Source organism: Panicum hallii, chromosome 3 (genome assembly GCF_002211085.1).
Source record: "Panicum hallii strain FIL2 chromosome 3, PHallii_v3.1, whole genome shotgun sequence".
NCBI lineage: Eukaryota > Viridiplantae > Streptophyta > Magnoliopsida > Poales > Poaceae > Panicum > Panicum hallii.
The window spans coordinates 63171788-63194146 of record NC_038044.1 but is presented as its reverse complement, the minus strand read 5'-3'; the positions used below and the strand labels follow the sequence as shown (position 1 = coordinate 63194146).

The window sequence follows — 22359 nt, the reverse complement described above, 5'->3', positions numbered from 1 at the left end:
ACAGACCTAACGGACTCAGAATTATCCGGAAACTAAAATTAAATCGAAATAAAAAAAGACAGCAAGGCGAGGCCGGCCGGTGGGCCCTCCTCCGCGATATCCCCAACCCCAGAAAATTACAAAAATCAAATAGTTAACAAATGAACCGGTAAAACCTTTTCTTCCTCCCCTATTTATTTCCTCCCTCCTCCCTCCTCACTCTCCCTCCTCGCCTCGCCTCGTGCGTGCATCCCTCCTCGTATATTCCCGTCCCAATCTCCAACCCCCTTCCCCCTCAATTCCCGTCCCGACCCGCCCCGACACAAATCCGCGCGCCCCTAATCCCGATCCCGCCGCCAAAATCCGGCCTTGCGCCGTCCTCCTCCTCCGATTCGAGGGTCACCCGGGCCGATTTGGGCGCGGAGATCGAGTCTTCTCCTGGCGTTCTCGGAGCCGAGCTGAGATTGTTGGTTGCCATTGGGTGGGGAGCACGATCTTCCTTTGGAGGTTTCGGATTTCGGTTGGAGGTTGTTGGGTAAGTGTGGTTGCCGGAAGGCCCCTCTTTTTCTTCAACCGGAGGAGGCACCGGGTTCTTTGACCGCCGGTGATGGTGGCGAGGATGATGCGGTGGCCGCGGCCGCCGCCGGCGCGGAATTTCCGCGTCCGGCTGGTGGTGCGCCGGGCGGAGGGGCTTCTGCCGCCGCCCGCGCCCCTCTCGCCCGAGGGGTCCCCCGAGGCGGAGGCGAAGGTGTTCGTGGAGGTGAGCTGGAAGGGCCCGAAGATGTCGCCGCTGAGCTCGCTGCGGCGCGCCCAGCGGCCGCCCAGGAACCAGACGCGGAAGGAGGCGCTGCCGGCAGCCGGAGCCGCGCCCGCCCCGGCCGACGTCGAGGATGGCGCCACCGCCCCTGCGCCGACGATGGTGGCGGTGGCGTGGGAGGAGGAGTTCGAGAGGGACGCGGCGCTCACGGCGACGTCGCACCGTGAGGCCACCGCGTTCCACCCCTGGGACGTCTCCTTCTCCGTCGTCAGCGTGAGCATCTCTCCCTTTTTTCGGCTTCCATCTTGCCTGTGCATCTGAGCTAGATTAAATCTGTTTCTGGGCTTCTTCTTGTGACAAAACGAGTAATTTTATTATGTTTGCATATGCTCTTCTTTTCATTATTATCATTGGCTTGATGGATTTGATGTTTGAGTTGATTGTAACACTGGATTAATTTTTCCATCGGTGTTACAGTAATTCTTGTTTGGATTTTTTTTAAGCATTTCATCTTGGTCATATTGATGGTGAAAGTTTTGACTTTTCCTTTGAATGGGTCAGGCCTCATTGGTTATTTGTTGGTACCATTAAAAGTTAATGAGTTATTAAAATTCATTTGGGTCTTGTCTTCCCAGGGGGAAAAGATTCCAAGGCATCAAAATGATGCTTTAACAGAAGAAGACATCTAGGTCGAATTAATCCTCTTTACATAGATCTATATGTTATATAAAGCCCACAATTTTAGGAGCCTTAGCAAAATCATGCCTGTATCTATCTACACATATATTGCAAGTCATTGCGGCTTTTAGATCCGTTGTGTTTCATTTTATGTTGTTAGGATGAATAGCCTGGCCTCCATTTATTTCCTTGTGTCGAGATCACCACATGGTTTCCTTTTTTCCGTTTCCCGTTTTATTTAGTTTTTATATTTGGGTAACTTAATTAGAAAAGCGAAATACATTTGTTCAGTAACTTATATTGGTTTTGAAACCAGACTTATTTGAGTATATAATAGTCTAGCTGCCAAACACTGAAACCGACAAATAATTCTGTCGTTGATTGGTAGCTAGTCTGGCCTGGCATACTAGTTCAATGTGCGGTGTCATCTATTTAGATGTAGAGATGGCAAACGAGGAAGCACGCATAAATTTATGCTCCTGTTGCCCCGTAAACTCAGGAGGAATTGGCTTTTATGAATTGTTTCAGTTTATTATCCTTGTCTTGCATGGTTGCCTTGTCCAACATTTATATAGTTACAAGGATACCATTTTGTCGTTTTGTTTTGACATGTCCACACTCAGTGGAACTGCCATTTTCCTTTCTCATTCCTCTTGGGTAATTTGGCATGGGTGCTTCACCGTTGTATCAGTTATTGCTTTAAGGTCACTGTGTGATACTTAGTGGAGCTTGCACCCAATATCATGCAAACGAATTGGAGAAGTTAAAACTGAGGTCATTATTACCTTTTGTATATTTCGTGAAAGATATTTAATTTTTTATGGGAAAGACAACCATTTTTACTGTCTTTAAACAAGCAGAGCTGGGGAAGAATGTATCTATGACTTGGTATGTTTGTATTAACTCGTGCAGTTTGTTTTGGACCTCCTTAACATTTTTTCCCCTGTTGCCTCAGGAATCAAATAAAATGTCAAAGAGCAAACTTGTTCTGGGAACTGCTTCACTGAACCTTGCAGATTACGCATCTGCTGCTGAAGAGGAAATCGAGATAATTCTACCATTGTCGGCGCCCAATGGTGCAACTGACCTGGCCCCATCGCTCCATGTATGCCTCTTGTCAAATATATGGCTCCATGTATTGAAACACCAAGATTTTATTTTATTTTCCGATTATCATCAGGTAGTAAAACGTTTTGTAACACTTGGTGTTATTTTTCTTTCCAGCTAACTTTGAGCCTGGCGGAACTAAGAATTTCTCCACAATCACCTGACGCTTCACAGCGTTCTATTGTTGTTGCCCCACTGTCACCTTCCTCTGGTGATTCTGTTCCTTCTGGAAAAGATGAGGCTTCTGTCATTAAAGTGGGGCTGAGAAATCTTAAACTCCTAAGAGATCTAGTGTCGACACGGAGGTTCAGAAAGACTAACCAAGACTGTGATAGCAGTGAGGAGAAGTACTATGTTCATAGTGATGGTGCAGAATTTTCTTGTGATACTGACTCCCTCGATGATGATCTGGATGATAAAGAGCTGGATGATGACTTGGGGGGTTCAACCGTCAGGAAGTCATTCAGCTATGGCTCACTGCACACTATGAATGTTGGTGCCCTACTTTATGCACCTAGGATTGATGGAGATGATGGATGGATACATTACAGTCACCGAAATTCTGATGTCAGTTATCATGTTGAGCAAGTGCCATCCTCCACTGCCGAGGAGCATGCTTCCATCCCTGTACGGCGAAAGAGGAGCATACTTCCCGTTCGATGGAGGAAGACAAAATTGCCAAAGGCTAAAGGGGAGCCTTTGTTGAAGCCATATGGAGAGGAGGGCGGTGATGATATTGACTATGATCGTCGGCTGTTGACCCCTTCTGATGGATCTGTTTCAGAAGTACATGTTTTCTTGATATCTCAAGAATTTTGAATTTTTGTTTCCTTTTTTTTCCTACTTGTGTTACTGTTGGAGGTTAATTGACAGCATATCATCTTCATTTGCAGGGATCAAATGGCTCCACTAATAGTATGGTGTCAGTATTTGGTGATGACGATTTTGTTGTGGGGAACTGGGAGTTGAAGGAAGTATTTAGCCGTGATGGCCACTTGAAGCTTTCTACCCATGTCTTCTTTGCATCAATAGACCAGAGAAGCGAACGAGCTGCGGGGGAGAGTGCCTGCACAGCACTTGTGGCTGTTATTGCGGACTGGTTCCAAGCAAACCAGGACCTAATGCCCATCAGGTCACAATTCGACAACCTTATCCGAGAAGGATCTCTAGAATGGAGGAAGCTTTGCGAGAATGAGACCTACAGGGAGCGCTTTCCGGACAAACACTTTGATCTTGAAACAGTCCTGCATGCAAAGATCCGCCCACTAACAGTTGCTCCTAGCAAGTCATTCATTGGGTTCTTCCATCCTGAAGGTACTGAGGACGTAAGTGGATTCGACTTCCTTGATGGTGCTATGTCATTCGATAACATCTGGGATGAGATAAGCCGAGCGGCGGAGTGCTCCACTGGAAAATCTACCCTGTACATTGTTAGTTGGAATGACCACTTTTTCGTCCTAAAGGTTGACGCCGATGCTTATTACATCATTGATACACTTGGTGAGAGGCTGTCTGAAGGTTGTAACCAGGCATACATCTTGAAGTTTGATGACAACACCACGATTCATAAAGTACCTGCTGAAAAGGAGGCGAATCCTGATTCCAGTGGAGGCCTCAAGGATTCCTCTGAGAGCTCCTCCTCAACTGAGCAAGACAGCGGAACTGACAGTGAAGAGTGTGAGCTTGTGTTGAAGGGTAAGGATGCGTGCAAGGAGTACATCAAAAGTTTCTTGGCTGCCATCCCGATCCGTGAGCTGCAGGCTGACATCAAGAAGGGTCTCATGGCATCAACTCCGCTGCACCACCGCCTCCAGATCGAGTTCCATTATACGGAATCATGCCCTGCTGAAACAACCATGCCTTCTCCATTCCCCACTTTTGAATTTTGTTGGCCTGACCCACCATCACCAACACCTGCCATGGAGGTCGTGATAACCCATCCACCGCCCATGGAGGTCGCAGTAACCCATGCTGTCGCTGTTGTATAGCTGGCCATGGCTGCTGCTGAGACCTAGGGATTTGGCTGCTTAGTTTAACATATAGAGCCTTGCTTTTAAGAGCGAATTGTGAAGTGGACCAGATCGAAGATTTGGCTTCGTTTCTAGTTTGCTCCGTTTGCTTTCTAATCAAGATGAACTGACTAGTATAGCTTAGTTGTCATTTGGCATGCGCGCGTGTGTGTTTGTTCACTTCTTCCAGGCTTTTGGGAGCATTCATTTTGTAAAGAAAGAAAGGGTGTTTGCTCCTGCACATCTTTACCTGTGAAGTGAGTTTGCTGGACTTGTAATCCTACAAACATTATCATTATGTTAATTATCTCCTGTTCTGCTCCAAACATGTGTATTCTGGTCATGTTGTTCAGAGATTTTTGCAATTCGACAGTTTTTCTGATTCCTTTGGATTCTGAAGAAAGTAGCGAAATGTGTGCGTGCATGAAGTGGGATTTGTAAGTCACAAAAAAGAAGAAGAAGTGGGATTTGAAATACACTGTAGTTGAACTGGGACAAGATCACTGAGTGCGTCCGCACAAATGGACTAATAGTCTCTGAACCAAACAGAATCGTTGGATAAGTAATGGTTAGATGTCTCTATCAGTGAAAAGATTTATGCCAAAGCTGACCTCTCACTGTCAAGCCCTACTTTTCCGGCGCCGATCCACCACAAGCAAAGGCAAAGCTCACGCAATTAAGAAGGCGAGAAAAAACTGTCAAAACAAATTCATGAAATATTCATGGTGAGCCAATGTTTTTGGTGAATGCGACAGGTGACCTGCTGCCACTGCAGATAGATAAATACATTGTCCATCCTGAGGTGCATGAACTGTGGTGTAATGTGTGGGTGTTGTCATGGCAGGTCAAGAGATGCATTTGGATCTAGCCTAATCGCCAATCAGAGCCATAAGGATGATGAATGGGTTCGACATGGAATTTAGTGTTTCATATTTTCACTTTTTTTAGAAGAACTAAAACTTTTGGTCTTTGTGATGCAGTTTATGGCAATTGTGAGTTGTCACCCCGTTCTCTTTTCTTTGGTCAACGATGACTTGTATACGGTCACCAGATGGCCCACAGATGAGGTGATCAAACAAGATGAGATAATAATGCAAAAAGGAGAGAAAGTGACGCTTAATTTCTAAACCTTTCATTGTGTTCTAGTTTTAAAGAGTGACGTATGAAAAATGAGAAATTCCGGAAACGCTAGTACTCAGATAATACCTCGCACGACTTTGACTCACTTGATTTCTACCCATTCAGCAGAATCACACCAGGAGGCTCATGTGGTCTTTTCACTGTCATTCCAGGCAGAGAGATTCAGAGTTCCGATCTCCACCAACCAAAGATTCACATCACTAGAAAACTCATTCTACAATTAAAATTTCAAAGCTTGTGTGATGAGAAGATGTAAACAAATAAAATAAAATGATGAACAGAGCCCCGGCTTTCATGGTCTTTAGTCTTGTTGTCACGTGTCAGTAGAATCACTGAATCGTTCCAGGTTATTGTACTCCTTTGACCCTGATCTGTGTGCAGGCTTGCTGAAAGGTTCAGAGATCAGAGAGCTTCACCAACCAACCAAAGCTGTACCGAATGCACGGCACCAAATTAAATAAAGCGTTGGAGTCGTAGTACTTAACACGGCCACTGCAGGACTGAAAAGCTATTACAATGCACCCCCTTTTTGCTGACCAATGCAATGCGTTTGGTCTTGGGGAAGCATCAGAGATCAAAGTGGGTTCAGCTCGGTTCAGTACCTGCTGCAGCAAAGCTTTTTTCCTTTGAAATCTTGCTGTGTGGATCTCTGAAATCTTGGCAAGATCATGAAGACCAGGACAGCATCTGGAGGCAGATCTTCAGAGGCTGTGTTCTACAGACACACCAAAAGTACTTTCAGAAAACATGCCCGTACACACATACAGGGGCGCGAACCCAGGATTTGGAAGATAGGTATTTAAAATTTCAAATGGTATCAGCCCAAAGCACACATTAATAGCACATCATTGAGTATCAAAATATAAATGATTTATAACTTAAAATTGTTCAACATATAGATAATAGATGTACTAAATCATCAACATATCAAAGCGGGAATATCTAAAATAAATAGAGGATAAAATTCTAAAACAACATATGGAATTGATAAGGATGCTAACAAATTACAAGATAACTTTACGATCCTTTATGTTCATAGTTCAAACCTACAAAAAATTGCATTCAAGTTTCAGAAAAAAGTCCTCACTGCATGTCTACATTGCTGCTAATTTTTACACAAATCCATAAGTTATCACGAATTGCATTGACATATTTTCACGAAATACAAATAAATTCGTTAATCCCTTACTTAGTTGCTCACCTAAAATTCAGTGGCTCGTTGGGCGGCCCTCGGCCTCGGGCCGCATGAGAGACGGACGGCAGGGGTGCCGTTGGGCTAGGGTAAACGGAGAAAATCGGCATGGAGTCGGATGCCTGTCTGGTTGGAGTGGGTGGGGCAGCTGATCCGAGGAATTTTGGGCCATATGGGCGGATGGGCCCATGTGGGCCGGCGGTGGGGGTGGGAGGTTGGTGGGCTGCTGAGATTTCTTTGGGCTAAAAGAGAAATCGGACCTTAGGAGGCTGTTGTGTTTTGTTATTTTTGTTTTTTAATTATATATATAGAATACATTATATATACAAAATTTTTGATAAAAATAATGAATTGAATGGGGCCGCCGCTGCACACATACGAATACCGAACGCGACGGACGCACTATACATGGCCGGCTTTGTTGCGTCCATTTGCAGCAGCTGAAATTGAAAAGGAGAGCTGGTAGACTGCTACAAAAGGGACAAGAGCTGCTGCTAGCTTTCCTGGGACAGACAGCCTCCACACACACACACACTCTGAAACTCTGTAGCTCCTTATCAAAAAAAAAGAGAGAAACTCTGTAGCTCGTCCGGAGACAACAGAAAGAAACCTGATTGAGGCAGCACCCAGCAGTGCCTGTTCGCTGGTCCGTTGGTCTCAGCTTGGCTTTCTTGCCGTTTTCAGAGCCACTTACTGCTTCGATGTTTCTGGCACTCGCTGCATTTCCATCCCTGCGACCAATCATTCAGAGTTTCAGACAAAGCACCGTAGGCATGTCGTATGCATGTTCATCGCTGAGGGTTTTGCCATGAGATTTTGCTCCGAGTTTTCAGGCAAGTTTGAATCTGTACCTGCGTCCCGAATCCGTAGGCTCAACTCAACACTCTGTTGCTGAAGCAGGAACAGGACCTAATGCAGAACAAATGTGAAGCCAACGAATCCAAGATGCGTCAGGATTCATCCGGGCCGAGATCGTTTCCTACTTTTGGCCCAGATCAACATTTTCATTCATGGGCATGTAAATATACAGCCCAACCTGGTCCACAGTGTACATGCATGCATGGCCGAGAAAGAATGGGCCAGCAGCTCATTTAGCACAAAGACAAAAAAAAAAAAGATTACGCAAGCGATGGATGCGCTGTGGTGTGGACACGGGCTCACCAGGCGCGCGCGCGCGGGCCGCTGCGGCGTGTCCACGTCTTCCCCACCAGGCACCAGCCCACCCTACGGCCCGCTAACCGCAGCCTGTCACTCACGTGCCCCGCACGCGCACGGCGCCGCGCCGCCGTCTACTCGAGCGCTCACTGAGATCCTCTCCGCGGGCCTTATCCGCGCCGAGGTTGCCACGTGGCGCCCTCCCCTCCCGCGCGCGCCCCCCTCGAGGTGGCTGCAGCAGAAAACGAAAACTCACGCGCGCGCAGGCCCAGATCCCCGCGACACGCGGGCCCGCGCCGTATGGCCCCCACCCGTCATGAGGCAGGTTTCGTCGCGGCGCGGCTCCGCGGACTCGAACAGCGCGGAGTGCAATCCGGTTAGCCCGCCCGGCCTCTCAGTCCCGCGACCCGCCGTTCGCTCCCCTCCTCCGTGGCTGCGCCCGGTCCACGCGCCCCCCTCTCACCTCGCCGTGGGCCGCGGCAGTCTACCGGTGCATGGACTGAGCCCACGCGCTCTGTACAGCCCCACGCCGTCGGCAGCGCATGACGGCCACCTCCCGGCGCCCCCACGTCCGTCCCGGCACCGCCTTCCGAACCACGTCTGCGTCTACATTCGCTGACACCCCGGTCCCGCGGAGGCGGAACGGATACCGAACCCACGCGTCGGCGTCGGTGGCGGGCCGACGGCCGAACCCGGCGGGGTGTTCCTCCGCGAAGCAGCCGTTATCCGGATTATCCCGTGGGCGAGGGATATAAAAATCCGGCCGAAAATGCCCCCACGCGCCCGTCGCGTCCCCCCTCCCCCCCCTCCCCACCCTCCAAGTCCAAGCGGCGAGAGCGGAGAGCTAGCGACAGCGAGGGCGGGAGCACGAAGGCGAATCCCCATGGCGACGGACGGCGAGCAGCAGCAGGCGCAGCCGGCGGAGGAGGTCGTGTCCGTCGAGATGCCCGCGCCCGAGGGGTGGACCAAGAAGGTGGGGTGATTTGTAGCTTACTACCAGCTGCGAGTGCTTAGTGCTTACCCGCTTCGCTTGCGTTGCTCTGCTCTGCACCGTTCGCGTGGAATTCGGGGGTGTCGGGGTGGAATTCGCGGGGTTCGGGGATTCCGGGGCGCGGAATTCGGGTCCCCGGCTGCGAATTCCCGGCGAATTCTAGGTTTTTCTTTTTGGCGGTAGCTGGTTTGCTGTTCGAGAGCTTCCATTTTGGGCTTGGGGGTCTAGGGTTTCTCAGGCTTCGGGTTTGCTCAGGCGACGCGCGATTCATCTCGGATTGGTGTTGTGAGCCTACGGAGCTCGATTTCTGCTGGGAGTAGGTGGCTCGTGGGCTCGGCGAGGAGTGCTCCAGCTCTCTGGTATGGCTGTAGGTCGCCTACCTACCCCCTATGGGGTTGTCGTGGTCGGCGAATTACGCCCTATTTCGGGGTGCGTACGGCGGTAATTCTTAGTCCCGGAGCTCGATTAGGCACTGCTAGGGCTAGGTCTTGTGGCCTTGTGGGGGGCAGGTCAGGGGGCAATTCCCAAATATGGCCGCGACTTGTTGCTTTTCAGGACTAGGTGGATTTCGATTACTCCTAGTTCCAGGGCTTTGTTGGTCTGCCTTGGAGTGGAAATGCTTGACCTTGGAGCTCGGATTCAGACTGTTGACTTACTTTGTTTGCCCGTGGTATTTCATTTGTTGCAGAGCCCGAAAGGAGGGGTAATGTTGTGCAGGTTGGGGCTGTTGCGATTAGGGGTTATAGGGTTTAGGCTACCCATTTCTAATTCGGTGTTGATTGTTTGATGATGGGATAGAGTTTCCAGTGCTTTGTTTGGCCTGAAACGCATCAGCTCTTTGTTCAATTGAAGGGCTGTTTTCCCTTTGGTTGCTTGTTGTAGTGTATTTGCAGTCAAGCTGGAAAGGGGAATTTTCTGCTGCTTGTAGCTGTGGCAATTACTGCTCAATAGGGCTTTAGCTTACCCATTTACAATTCGATGTTTATTATTTGGTGATTGGTCAAAGTTTCTGGTGCTTGGTTCAGTTTTATCTTGAAATGCTTCAGCTATTATTTTAGATTCAGGATGTTGAAATTACTTGAGCAATAGTGTATTTGTGGTGAATCTGGAATGAGCTCTTGGAGCTATGGTAGTTACTGCTAATAGGGCTTTAGCTTACCCATTTCCAATTCGATGTTCGTATTTGATGAGAGGTTACAATTTCCAGTGTTTGTTCTGTTTGTCTTGAAATGCTTCAGCAATTTGTTCAGATTCAGGCTGTTGATATTACTTGAGTAGTATCGAATTTGAATGTTCTGCAGCTTCGAGCTGTGGCAATTGCTGGTTATAGGGTTTTGACCTACCCATTTCTAGTTTGATGTTGATTATTTAGATGATTTATCTTTAGTGAATCTGGTGATATCTTGGTTCATGGGTTTTGTTTTGCTGTGACTAGAGCCAAAATTTTAGAACTAGTGCCTGTTGAGCTGAGTCTATTGTATCTGTAGCGAAGCTGGAATTGGTAATGTTCTGTAGCCTGGAGCTGTGTCTATTGCTGGTAATAGGGTTTTGACCTACCCATTTGCCCATTTCTAGATCAAAATTTATTATTTGATAATCTGTACTTTAGTGAATCTTGTGATGTTTTGCTTCATAGGTTTCGTTTTGCTGTGACTAGTGCCAAAAAATTTAGAGCTAGTGCCTCTTGAGCTGGGTCATGCAAAAAATGAAAGCATGATGCAACAGAAGAGAGCACTGCCGTGCTGGTATGAGCTCCGATTAAGTGTTAGGAGGGTTTATGAAAAACCCACCTGCTCAGGTGTTCTAGTATCACATTATCACCCACCTGAAAGTCCTGAGGGTTCAAGATTTGAGTTTAGGAATCTGTTATTAGTTCATTATCGGATGTATTTATGATGGGTTTCAGTATCCAGGTTTTCAACTGGATAACAGAAATGTGCCAAACTTACTTAATAGCCCGGGAATTGCTTGTACGGTGAAGTCTGATATGGTTATTTTCTAAACTAGCTGGAGATTAATGGTGCTTGATAGGAATTACTGTTAGAGGTCTGCATTATTGGTGGTTGGGATGCACTTTTCATGTTATTGACGGTTGGGGTATCTAGTTTTTCTATTGGAGGAAAGCATTGAATAACTCAGGCAGTTGATGTGACTTGTCGTCTAGCATGGTTTATTTCTGTTTTTTAGCTGGGGGAAGCGATGTTTGAATGCCCGATAAAGTTCAATGTTGGAATCATCTAAATAAAGAACTTTGGAGCTGGAAATAGTTTTTGTGGATGTTTACCTTTAGTGTCTTACGTTACCGCATTAATTTGACCGTTTTAGCTAGCATTCTAGTTCTTTGTTTGTTACCTATTTTGTGATTCAGTTATTACCTGTATGCTGTTTGTCGCACTCTAGGGTGGTTAGAGTACAATCTGTTGGCCACATAGCAACCAGACACGTGGTGAACTAGTCGCTTGGAGTGTTCTTCTCAGTTGTTGCGTTGATTTTTTTTCTGGTGCGTTCAAAAAGTGGGAACATTTTTTCTAGTCTGTACCAAAAGATATTATGTTCAGCTGTCTACCATTATTTTGTGCACGGCTCCATTTGTTTCTTTTTGCAGATTTCAGTTCTGTTAATAAAAATATTCTTTCTATATAATGTGATTTTCAAAATTAGCTATACTCTCTCCGTCCTGAAATATAAGGCATTGAAGGGTTCAAAATTTGTACCCAAATATATGGCTTTCTAGGATGTTTTGGAAACTAATTATTCCCAGCTGACCATAAAATCAGTAAAATGACAGCCAAACAAGGCATTAAATAGGGGTACATGCATCATTTCCTTGTCTCCTTAATCTGCCATGAAAATGCTAGGATGCCCTATATTACAGGATGAAGGGAGTATATCTGTTGATGGCATTGTATCTGAAGTGGGTAATATGTTGTCCTCCTTTAAAGTTTGTGATAAGGTTATTAAATTTCTTATGAGACTCTATTAGTCTATTATCCTCCTTGGAGTTTTGTAAGGCATTCCATTCCACTAAAAGGTCATTCGTTTTCTTTTATTGATAACCTTTTATGAATCTTATTTTGCCTAGCAGATACTCAATAAATCTTGTACCCCTTTATCAAAATTGTGAACTAACTGTTTTTCTCTGTTCATTTCTTCCAACATTGTGCAAACACAAAACTGCTAGTAACTAGAAGTTTATCCAGTGGCACTTTATCTCTGTCAAGCTAACCCTAAAATTTCATACCCAGTGTCCATGTGAAATCTATCTTGTTGTTCTCTCCTTGCTGAACTAGAGTGGTTTGAAATGGGTGTCTGGCTAATCTTGAATCTGATTACTTTAGCAAAATTTTTGCCCAGGTCTCAGTGGCCATTGGCAGTAACGCAAAAAAAAAAAACATATAATTTCTTTTTTTCTTCTTACGGTCTCTGACTTCTGATATGGCTCCTTCTTAGACTCTGTTCTGCCTGCTTTTAAGTTCTATTCCTGTAAAGGCAATAACTAGTACTTAGTCACAGTTAGCAGACTTCCAGTCTAGTTATATGTGGGAGGAAGATGGCACTGATTATGGTGATGAAGCGAAGAGCGAAACGTGAAGCTAAATCTGTGATAGTATCTCTTTTACGTAACACAGCATAATTCTTCTTTGTTGATTGTGATGTGATGGCAATTTTGATGTTTTTTTCTCAGTAGGATTTTCACCATATAAACCTAACACTAAATTGGCAAGTATGCATTCCGCTGTCCAAGCATTCTTTGTTCTACTGAACTGCCTGTGTCCTAGTTGTTCTTCTGCTTCCCTATATTTACATCACTGCAGTTCCCCAAGTGGTGGTGTTAATGGCTACTGGTGGTGGAGCCAGCAATTTTCTCAGCTGTGCCTCTGCTTTCCAATGTATAATTCTCTGGATGATGGATAAACCAAACATGGGATGTTACATGTTGATGTATTTCTTTTTTGGTTCTGATTTTACGAAGAAATGTGTTTTTTTGGCAAGGAATTACAAAGAGCTGTTAATAGGCATGTGTTTCTTTATTATTTATATGCTGTTTATTGTATGAACTAATATCCTTTCTTTTTTTTCAATATTACAGTTTACTCCCCAGAGAGGAGGAAGATCTGAGATTGTTTTTGTTTCACCAACTGGAGAGGAAATTAAGAACAAGAGACAACTAAGCCAGTACCTAAAGGCACACCCTGGAGGCCCTGCTGCTTCTGAGTTTGATTGGGGAACTGGTAGATACCTTTCCTTACTGCTCCATAATTGTTTCTTCAAATCTCCCCTGGCTTTAGAAGTCTTGTCTTCTCCATCTAAAAATACTCTGTAAACAGGTGATACCCCAAGACGTTCTGCTCGCATTAGTGAGAAAGTCAAGGTTTTTGATAGCCCGGAAGGTGAGAAGATCCCGAAACGCAGCAGGAACTCAAGTGGCCGAAAGGGCAAGCAGGAGAAAAAAGAGGCCCCTGAAACTGAAGAAGCCAAAGATGCTGAAGCTGGCAAGAATGCAGAGGAGGCCCCTAATGAAGATGCCGCCACGAAGGACACTGATGTGGAGATGAAGCCTGCTGAAGAGGTGAAAGAGGCTCCTACTGGAACTGAAGACGCGGAGAAGTCTGCTGACAAGGCTGATGCTCCTGCTCCAGCACCTGCAGAAGAAGAAAAGAAGGAAACCGAGAAACCTGCTGAATCTGATGTTGCCCCTCCCACGTCATTGGAGGAGAAGAAAGACGTGGAGAAGAAAGACGTGGCAGAAGAGAAGAAGGAAGATGCCAAGCCAGCTGAGCCTGAAGCTCCAGCTCCAGCAAGCAACCCTACTGACAACTCAGCCCCTGCTCCCGCTGAGCCTGCTGCAGCTGCCACTCCAGCGTCTGAAACCAAATCAGACGCTGCTGCTCCAGCGTCTGGAACCAAACCAGATGTTGCTCCAGTAGAGAACTCCGCTGACAAAGGCGCTAGCCAGGAGAGCCAGCCGAACGCCGTCAACAACGGGCAGCTGCCGCCCTCCGCGGTGAAGTGCACCTGAACCCGGAACCGGAAGGAAGCCTGAACCCCACCCTTCCGGCGCCGTGTATCTCATTTAGGAACATTTGCATTCGCGTTGTAATCAGTCAAAAACGGTGGATTGGTAAGCATGTTAATTAGTCAGTCTGACGCTGCTGGGTGACAGTCGGTAAGTTAAAAGTAGGCTCTGCATTTTAGCTTTTGGTATGGCTGGTGTCAGCCGCCGTACATGTATCCATCATCGACATCTTCTTGGTTGCATTGTACCTAACTGTGCAAGTTAATCTTAGGACATGTATACTCTCTGAATGTCTGTAGACTCTAGTCTGTACCTGTGCTGCGTATTGTGTAACCTGCAAAACCAGTTGCATTTGCTGCTGCTGTCTATGAAAAATAAAGGCTGCTGGCTGGCTACTTGGCTAGCTGTGGATGCCAATCCTGGTCAGGGACAACAAGGATCGGTCTCATCTTATCCGAACCTGATGCCATTTGTGATGTGATGTTTCTGATGAATCTTTGAGGTGGCCCCTCTTCTATTTCATATGCTACAATGCTTCTACTTTACAGCTTACAGCCGGAGTAAAGTTGAGAACTTGTAATCAGGGCTGCGTGGGCGCGGCCGGCGCTGTTGCCGTGGCGGGGCTGGTCGCCGGCGGCGAGCGGCAGACGGGGCACGTCGGGTGCAGCCGCAGCCACCGGTCGACGCAGCGCTGGTGGAACGCGTGCGCGCACCGAGGCAGCACCCGGAGCACATCGCCGCCGGCGTACTCGCCCAGGCACACCGCGCAGCACGCCGCCTTCGCCTTCCCGGCCGCCTCGTCGGCTTCGTCGCCGTAGATCACCTTGGGCAGCGCCCTGAGCGCGGCGTCGTCGAGGCCCGCCTCGACGTCCGCCGCGCCGCCCGCGAAGAAGGCGGCGTCCGCCGCGACCGTGCGGCGGCGGCGATCGCGCGCCTCCTCCCTCCGGCGCGGAGGCGCGGGCGCGGCGCGGCGGGAGCACGCGCGCAGCAGGACGGCCACGGTGACCACGGCCAGGACGCTGGCGACGGCGAAGGCGGCCTCCCGCTCCACCATCCGGGCTGCCGGCGAGACGATCGAGCTGAGCTGAGCTGGCGCTAGATGCTGCGCATGCAGGATAGTGGAGCTTCGTTGCGTGTGCGAGTGTGGTGTGGGGCGACGAGCTGACGCTGATCAGTGGTTGCTTGTGTGGATGGGGTTGCATGAATGAGAGCTAGCCAGGGAGCTGGGACATGCCATAAGCCTGCCGACGCTGATAGCACCCGGTGACAGTGATGTGGTGAAGTGAGAAGTGAGAGATAATCTGTGCCCAATTGAACTCTCAAGCTTATTTTTGTTGTTCATATGTTTTTTCTCTCTTCTAATAAATTTGCGCGCCAAAGCTTTTGCTGTCTTTTCGGAAAAAAAGAACTCTTAAGATTGTAACAGTTTCTGGGTTTAGCACGCGCGCGCTAAGATTCAAAAACACTGTAAAACAATTTTTTTACAAACACCATCGCAAAAATAAATAAAAAATGTCTGCACAAACATGCGTTGGATGACAGTATATGTAGGATTTGTCATCTACATGTTGTTGTTTCTTGATTCTTGAACACCACGTCTCTTCGATGGCCGGATCACTGCCCTGCTGGAGCTCGCGAGACAGGAGACCAGGCTTTGGATTGAGGCCGGAGCGAGACGTTTGGGTTGTCTAAAGCGCGAGTAGTCCGTTGCGGGTTGGCCCTTATGGGCATCGTTTTTCTTCTTAGCACTCGTTAAGTGCCTAATGTGTCGCATGAACTCTTTTGCTCCGCGGTTTGTATTCAAACTTTTTCTCTACTTAATACAATGATGCGCGGCTTTCCGGCGTATTTGAGAAAAATTTGCTACATATGCCACCGAACTGGAAAATGGTGACTTTAATTTGTGGGCGTCCCTTACCTTTGCTGTGATAAAATCTGGTGATCATTTGAAAACGGAAAATGTGACCTTGAATGGACTAACATTATATTTGGAGGCCTGCTACACTGACCTAGCCCCCTAACAACTAATTAACTTGATCAAGTCAAAAGGTGAACTCCAATATGGTACTAATTCGTTGGTTTTGTGCAAGCACTATTGACTCCTGTCTCTATAAAGTTACTTGATCATCATGTGATATATATTCTTTCAGAGAATCCCTTCCTTCAAATATTAATTCATGGTCGCTCCTTTTATTTTTTGTCCTTGGCAGTAATGGGCCGGCAATAAAGCCAAAAGTCCTATATATAGTAATGCGATGAGCATATCCCTCATCCTATAAAGCTAGCTCTTAGTAGATATATAGCGTGCGCGAAACTAAGGCAATGTTTAAGTCGGTAGAAAGAGAGAACTTTGGGACCCAGAAATGGCAGTGAGGAAGCATGAGACTGCAATATAAATATAAATATAAATAGATAAGCATGCAGTGCGCTAGGAATAGGAGGCATCCGGAGCTACAACCCTTGCGCCCTGGTGAATCCCATCTCAGCAAGCTCGGATACACTGTCAGCCAGTTGTGGGAGTTCTCCACAATGTTTTGTACTGGGCCATAAGTGCAAGCACGTGTCTTGAGGAACTTGAAGCTGTACGGTAGGCGCTGCTGCGCAGACATGTTCTTCACCGTGCCGCCGTGGTATGTTGGGGATGTTTCTTTCATTCTGTTGTTACAGTGGTTTCATGCAAGGAGATATATATACAATACGGTGTCTGGCATACACCCACGATGTGCATATAAGGCTATAAGCATATTATGTGAGGTAATAAACCTTGTATCCTAGCTTGTAATGACATGAGAACATCATGAAATTATTGCCCTTTAGATCTATCGTCTTTTATCCTGTATCACATACAATTCGGGAGAGGCAGTACGTCCTTGAAGAAGGAAAATGATGTTACGCCATCAACCAATTAACTCTATCAAATGATGACCGATACTTGAAAGAAACCGCTTTATTTTCTGATATTGCAGGTATATGTATATTTCCTAACAGTTATATTTAACAGCAGTCAACAAGTGAGTAACTGGACATCACGCGCATACACACACACACACACACATATATATTTTCGATCAACCAAAGATATTGGAAGCCTGCACCTGCTTGCTACCTCTTTTCAAGGCTCAAGGCCATTGGATTGAAGAAGTGCATGCTGAATTCTGCGTGCAAATATTTTGTTCTCTATACATGATACGGTGGATCATGCATCTATGGATTAATGGAGACCAAATTGCAGAAGCTAGCAGTGCACCACCTACCTCCCATAGTCCCATTATATTGTTTAAGGCCTGAAGTATTGCCTTGAACATTTTGTACCATATCTGTCATTGGCATGTAAGACCTGACTGAACTCCTTACTGCACCAGCTAGCGGAGGCGTAATTCAAGAAGGCGTGATCGACGTGGCGGGAATGTAACAGCTAGCTGTTTCTGCGTGATGAGAGTAGCGTGATGTCAGTGGGGCTTGAGTCGCAGTGTGTGTGGAGCTCGCGCTTATAGCCGAGCTCCTGTAACAGAACAGGTGAAGTCTCGTTTAATCTGAAGAGAGACACATTCGAGACGGTACCACCCCCTTCCGTACTCTATCCATCTCTAGAGACTAGAACATCTATATATACTGTTGTGACCTCACGTCGTCTCGGCCAATCGCCTGCGGCAACGGGTGTAACATGGCAGTCTTATTATTAGCTTCTTCCTCTGACCTCTGCCCTTCTCTCTCTCTCTCTCTCATTTGGTAGAAGAGAATTTTGCTAAGAAGTGGTGGTGAAAAGACCATATGTATAGTGATTGCAAGCAAGATGCAGTGCATTATCATTAGCTAGGATTCTATGAATAGGAAAGATCAGGAAGAACGGGGTCTCTTGCATCTGCAGATTAGTGCTATTGCATTAGCCGTCAAGCACCAAATAACCCATCCATTAACTCACACTCTCATGCTCCCTCCGTCCCAAATTACAATTCTTTTAGCTTTTTTAGATATATAATTTTTTCTATATATGTATATATATCTAGACGTAGTGTACATTAAAGTATATGTATCTAGAAAAGTTAAAACGAATTGTAATTTGGGTCGGATGTAGTACTTATCATTTATCAAGAAAAGGTTTCTCAACCCTGATAAGAAAAAAAAAGGTAAAGCCATACCATTTTAAGGCGTGAATATGTCCATTGAACTGCATGAATACCGCAGGTCTTTTGTACTACAGGATTTGGCGGATCATGCATCTATGGGGGCTTAATGGAGAACAAAGTTCAGTAGCAGTAGTGCACCACCTGCCAAGCTCCCATTGTACTGTTTAAGGCTTAAAGGCACTCTTATAAACGACACAGTTCCTTAGCGCCTGTTTAGTTCCCAGGCCGTAAACGCAAAAAAGCCGTAAACGCAAAATTTTCGAAAGAATCTTACTAATTTGAAATACTAAATGAAGTCTATTTACAAAACTTTTTGCATGGATGGGCTGTAAATCGCGAGACGAATCTAATGAGCCTACTTAATCCATGATTTGCAACAGTGATGCTACAGTAACCATCCGCTAATTATTGCTTAATCATGGATTAATTAGCATCATTAGATTCGTCTCGTGATTTACGACCCATCCATGCAAAAAGTTTTGTAAATAGACTTCATTTAGTACTTCAAATTGGTAAGATTCCTTTGCAAAAAGTTTTTTTTTGCCTTTACGGCACGCAAACTAAACAGGCGCTTAGTCGTTTTTCCCATTTACCTATCATTTGTAGTCTTCTTCCTGTGACCTGCTCCTATCTTATAACTGTGAATAGCCAGTAGCCCAAAGCTAGTGCAACACGTTATTAAGCCGGTAGAATGAGAAAGGAATGGTGGACAGGCAGAGGATCGGAGCCACTGGAGCTCGAGACAGTGTGTTGTGACTTGTGAGTAGGAGAAATCAGGAACAACCTCACTTGCGACACTCCACTGATCCGTGTATGTAGGATATATGTGTCATCTAGTGAGAAAATATGGGAACGTGGTTGCCTATCTTGGCATTGCCACCGTTGTGCGTTCATTATATAGGGAAGAGTACAAGAGAGTTTGAGATCATTACAAGTTGTTACTAGATTGCATCGGCCTCTAACAAAGTCCGATCCTGTTGGCTTACGATAGCAATCTAGTAATCTAACCAATGCCACAGTCACAACCGTATAGCAGGACTCATACAATGTTTTGTTGTACAAGTTTGGTTACAATATCTTTAACAATCTACAACTGGAGTGAACAGGCTGTGTGCCTGCCATCGTAGACTGAAATTCTGTAGACATGTGCTGTGTCGTACTCGGAGAGATCCAGATGTTGCTTTTCAGCAAAATCTTCACCCCAAACATTGCTAAGGTCGTCGACTCACTTGCTCTTCCACTCTTAGAAAAGATCAAAGCCCTTTTCCATGGACTCGGAATGATTTAACCATCTCCATGATTTCTATGTCGCCGACTCAGAATTTTGTGTTTTATCAAAGAGGAGGTGGCCTTGCAAAGGATGGCGTGTGGCAACCCAATGTTGGGTTCATCTTGACTGAATGTACTATCTTTTGTTTCTAATGCTACACATTTCCTTTCATGTAGTAGAACTCCAATTGTAATCCAGACTTTTCTTCTTAAATGAACTAGCAAGCTGGCCTGCGCAATTGGGCAGGTAGCTAGCTGATAATTGTGCTTGTTTTTACTTGGATAAAATTATCAAAATGGTCTAAATCAAGTGATAATCATTTTTATAATCATACTTATGGTGCAATCCATGAAATTATGATAAAACAGAATACCTTATGTTGAAAATGACAATAATTTTTACATCATGACCCCTTTGACTGGAAATATAAGTATGCTATATTTTGCATGGATGTTAGACTTCCTTTGACTGGAAATATAAGAGTGCTATATTTTGCATGGACGTTAGACTTATAAAAAAAATTGAGTACATAACAATAATCTATGAAATAAAGTATTTAGTACTGATTCTTTTTCTAAAATTTGAGTACCAACATTATTTATAACGCATCACGGTTAAAAACAAACATGCACAACCATAACTCAAACTCACGTGCACCGTCAACTACCACAACTGAATCCAACAGCTTGTGCATGGTTATACAGCTCACACCTCCACCCACTTGTTGGGGCCAAACTCTAGACACAGTTTCCATTTCCTCACTTGCTTAATCAAACATCAAAATGAATAGATGCTGAACACGCTTATAACATTTGATCCACCGACTTCTTAGGCCAAATGCTAGACTACTTCCAGATCCTCGCTCGCTTAATTAATCAAGCATCAAAATGAACGAACCGATGCTTAACACCCTTAATACATTTGATTTGTGTGCCTTAATTGTTCATGGATTGGAGTCCCAGGGGTGCAACCTTTGCCTTTTGTTCGAGCACCATCCATAGACATAAAGTTGATACAGTGCCAGTTGACTATTTCTTCACACGTTATGAATTTGATGTTGACCTGCAATTTTGTTAGGAAGAAAATACGCTGGGAATAGGTTGCAGTTTCATTTGAAAAATGCTAATCTAGCAACAATGGTGGCACATCTTTTATTCATTCCATTTCTAGCCTCTTGATGTCTTGTTCCTTTATACCCCAAACATAATAGTAGTAATTAATACTAACATGTATTCATCTTCTGATTAATTATTTTGTCATGTAAATCAAACCGAGGATAGTCTTATGTGCCGACATGATTTTTGTGTAGCGTGGGGCATCATGTATATTGGATTTTATTTGCTTGTGGCCATCATTTTTTTTACTTGAGTGTACATTTCTCCAGGTTTTGTTTTCTTCATGATTGGCGGTGGTGCAACCATTGAGAAGAGTTGTGTTATATATTGATATGAATGGAACCCACTAGATGTTCATTGAATTGGAGAGTGCACCATGGATTGAGCTAGCACTGGGGCCGCTTCACATTCCCACAAACCTGTCACAGCCGCCGCATTGCTACGTGCTTCGCTCAGGACAGACGCACATATGTGCGGCGTCCTCACGGAGCTCGCGTGCTCGACTTATTGAAATCGATATAGGAGCATCAAACATTTATAGGAGCCATTTTAATTTTGTAGTCGATAGTGATGGCAATCAACGGGCACCCTCCCCTTAGACCTCGGTTTCCCTACTTTCACCTAGCGAAATATGGCATCATGGCCTAACAGAGCCACAATCGGTAAGCTGCCAGCAGATATGATCCCGCAAGACGATGATGCTGAACACTTGGACTCATCAACGTGGCGCAACTGTGGCTTCTTGTCAGATTGGCCTTTCTCACATCCTCGCCCCCTCTTTCGCGAGTATTACCCATAAACTTTCTTAAATGTGTGACCTTGAATTAATTAGAGTTGGACTTGTTTCATATTTCTTAGATAACATGGACTTGTTTCAAATATACACACATGTAAACTTTTTATCTTAAATCATAATCTTGACCATCATATTCTTTTTTAGATAACATGGACTTGTACACACACAAACTTTCTTAAATAATCAAAGTTGTATTTTATTTCTATAATATTGGTCTTTCAATTATTTTATTATATATATTTACTAGCAAATATGTCCGTGTGTTGCCACGGTTGAAGATCCATACATTGCAAATATTGTTGTTCGGTATGGATTTTATTGTATTTTCACATTCTCATTGTGTTCGAGTCCGTTTAGGTTACAATATAGTGTTGTCGTTCGATTCTTATTATATACGCTTCGGGCCCACCCATCAGTGATACACATGTTGGACCAAACCAAAATTCTTGGTAGAAACGTTACATGTTTTAAAAATAGGTAAAGATTAGTCATATCTTAAGGTTTGTGTATACCGTCAGATCATCTTAAAATCCAAGTGTATATTCTTTTCTTTTTTTTCTAATTAACACGGTAAGTTCTAGACTCCCTCGGCGAACGTGGTGGTTTCTTTTAACAATTCCTTATTAAGATAATAGATAAAATCTCAAGCTGACAACAATTTCTGGGTTTAGCATGCATTAAGATTCGAAAATTCATCGTTGTAAAGCAATTTTTTTACTAATATCTTCACAAAAAAATAAAGATCTGCACAAATATGCGTTGAGTGTGACAGTATATATACATATAAGATTTGTCATCTATAAGTTGTATGATCCGCTCTTGCATTATTATGTTGTTTCTTGAACACCACTGCTTGCGGTGCCAATGAAATTTGCTAAACAGTGACTTTTGTCTTGTGGGTATCGTTTACCATTTATGTGAGAAAAAATTAGGTGGGCATGATCATCGGATCAACTAGGTACGTTGGGTATCTCGAATGGACTAACATTTGGAGACATGGTACATTAACCTAGCCCCTAACATAGC

At 45.1% G+C, this 22359-nt stretch overlaps 3 protein-coding genes across 3 annotated transcripts; 2 read left to right on the top strand and 1 right to left on the bottom strand.

The window, feature by feature from the left end:
• Positions 1–209: 209 nt before the first annotated feature.
• LOC112885762 lies at positions 210–4856 on the top strand. Its single transcript, XM_025951399.1, has 4 exons — positions 210–1009; positions 2370–2519; positions 2639–3307; positions 3415–4856. Exons 1-4 carry the CDS (start codon positions 587–589, stop codon positions 4507–4509), a joined length of 2337 nt encoding a protein of 778 aa, XP_025807184.1. The 5' UTR covers positions 210–586; the 3' UTR covers positions 4510–4856.
• A 3936-nt stretch (positions 4857–8792) lies between these two features.
• LOC112884417 (methyl-CpG-binding domain-containing protein 11-like) lies at positions 8793–14379 on the top strand. The gene is made up of 3 exons (XM_025949799.1): positions 8793–8990; positions 13099–13240; positions 13337–14379. The coding sequence occupies exons 1-3, from the start codon at positions 8901–8903 to the stop codon at positions 14026–14028; spliced, it is 924 nt and encodes a 307-aa protein (XP_025805584.1). The 5' UTR covers positions 8793–8900; the 3' UTR covers positions 14029–14379.
• LOC112884418 (RING-H2 finger protein ATL70-like) lies at positions 14349–15317 on the bottom strand. Its single transcript, XM_025949800.1, has one exon. It carries the CDS (start codon positions 15077–15079, stop codon positions 14606–14608), a length of 474 nt encoding a protein of 157 aa, XP_025805585.1. The 5' UTR covers positions 15080–15317; the 3' UTR covers positions 14349–14605.
• Between the last annotated feature and the right edge of the window lie 7042 nt (positions 15318–22359).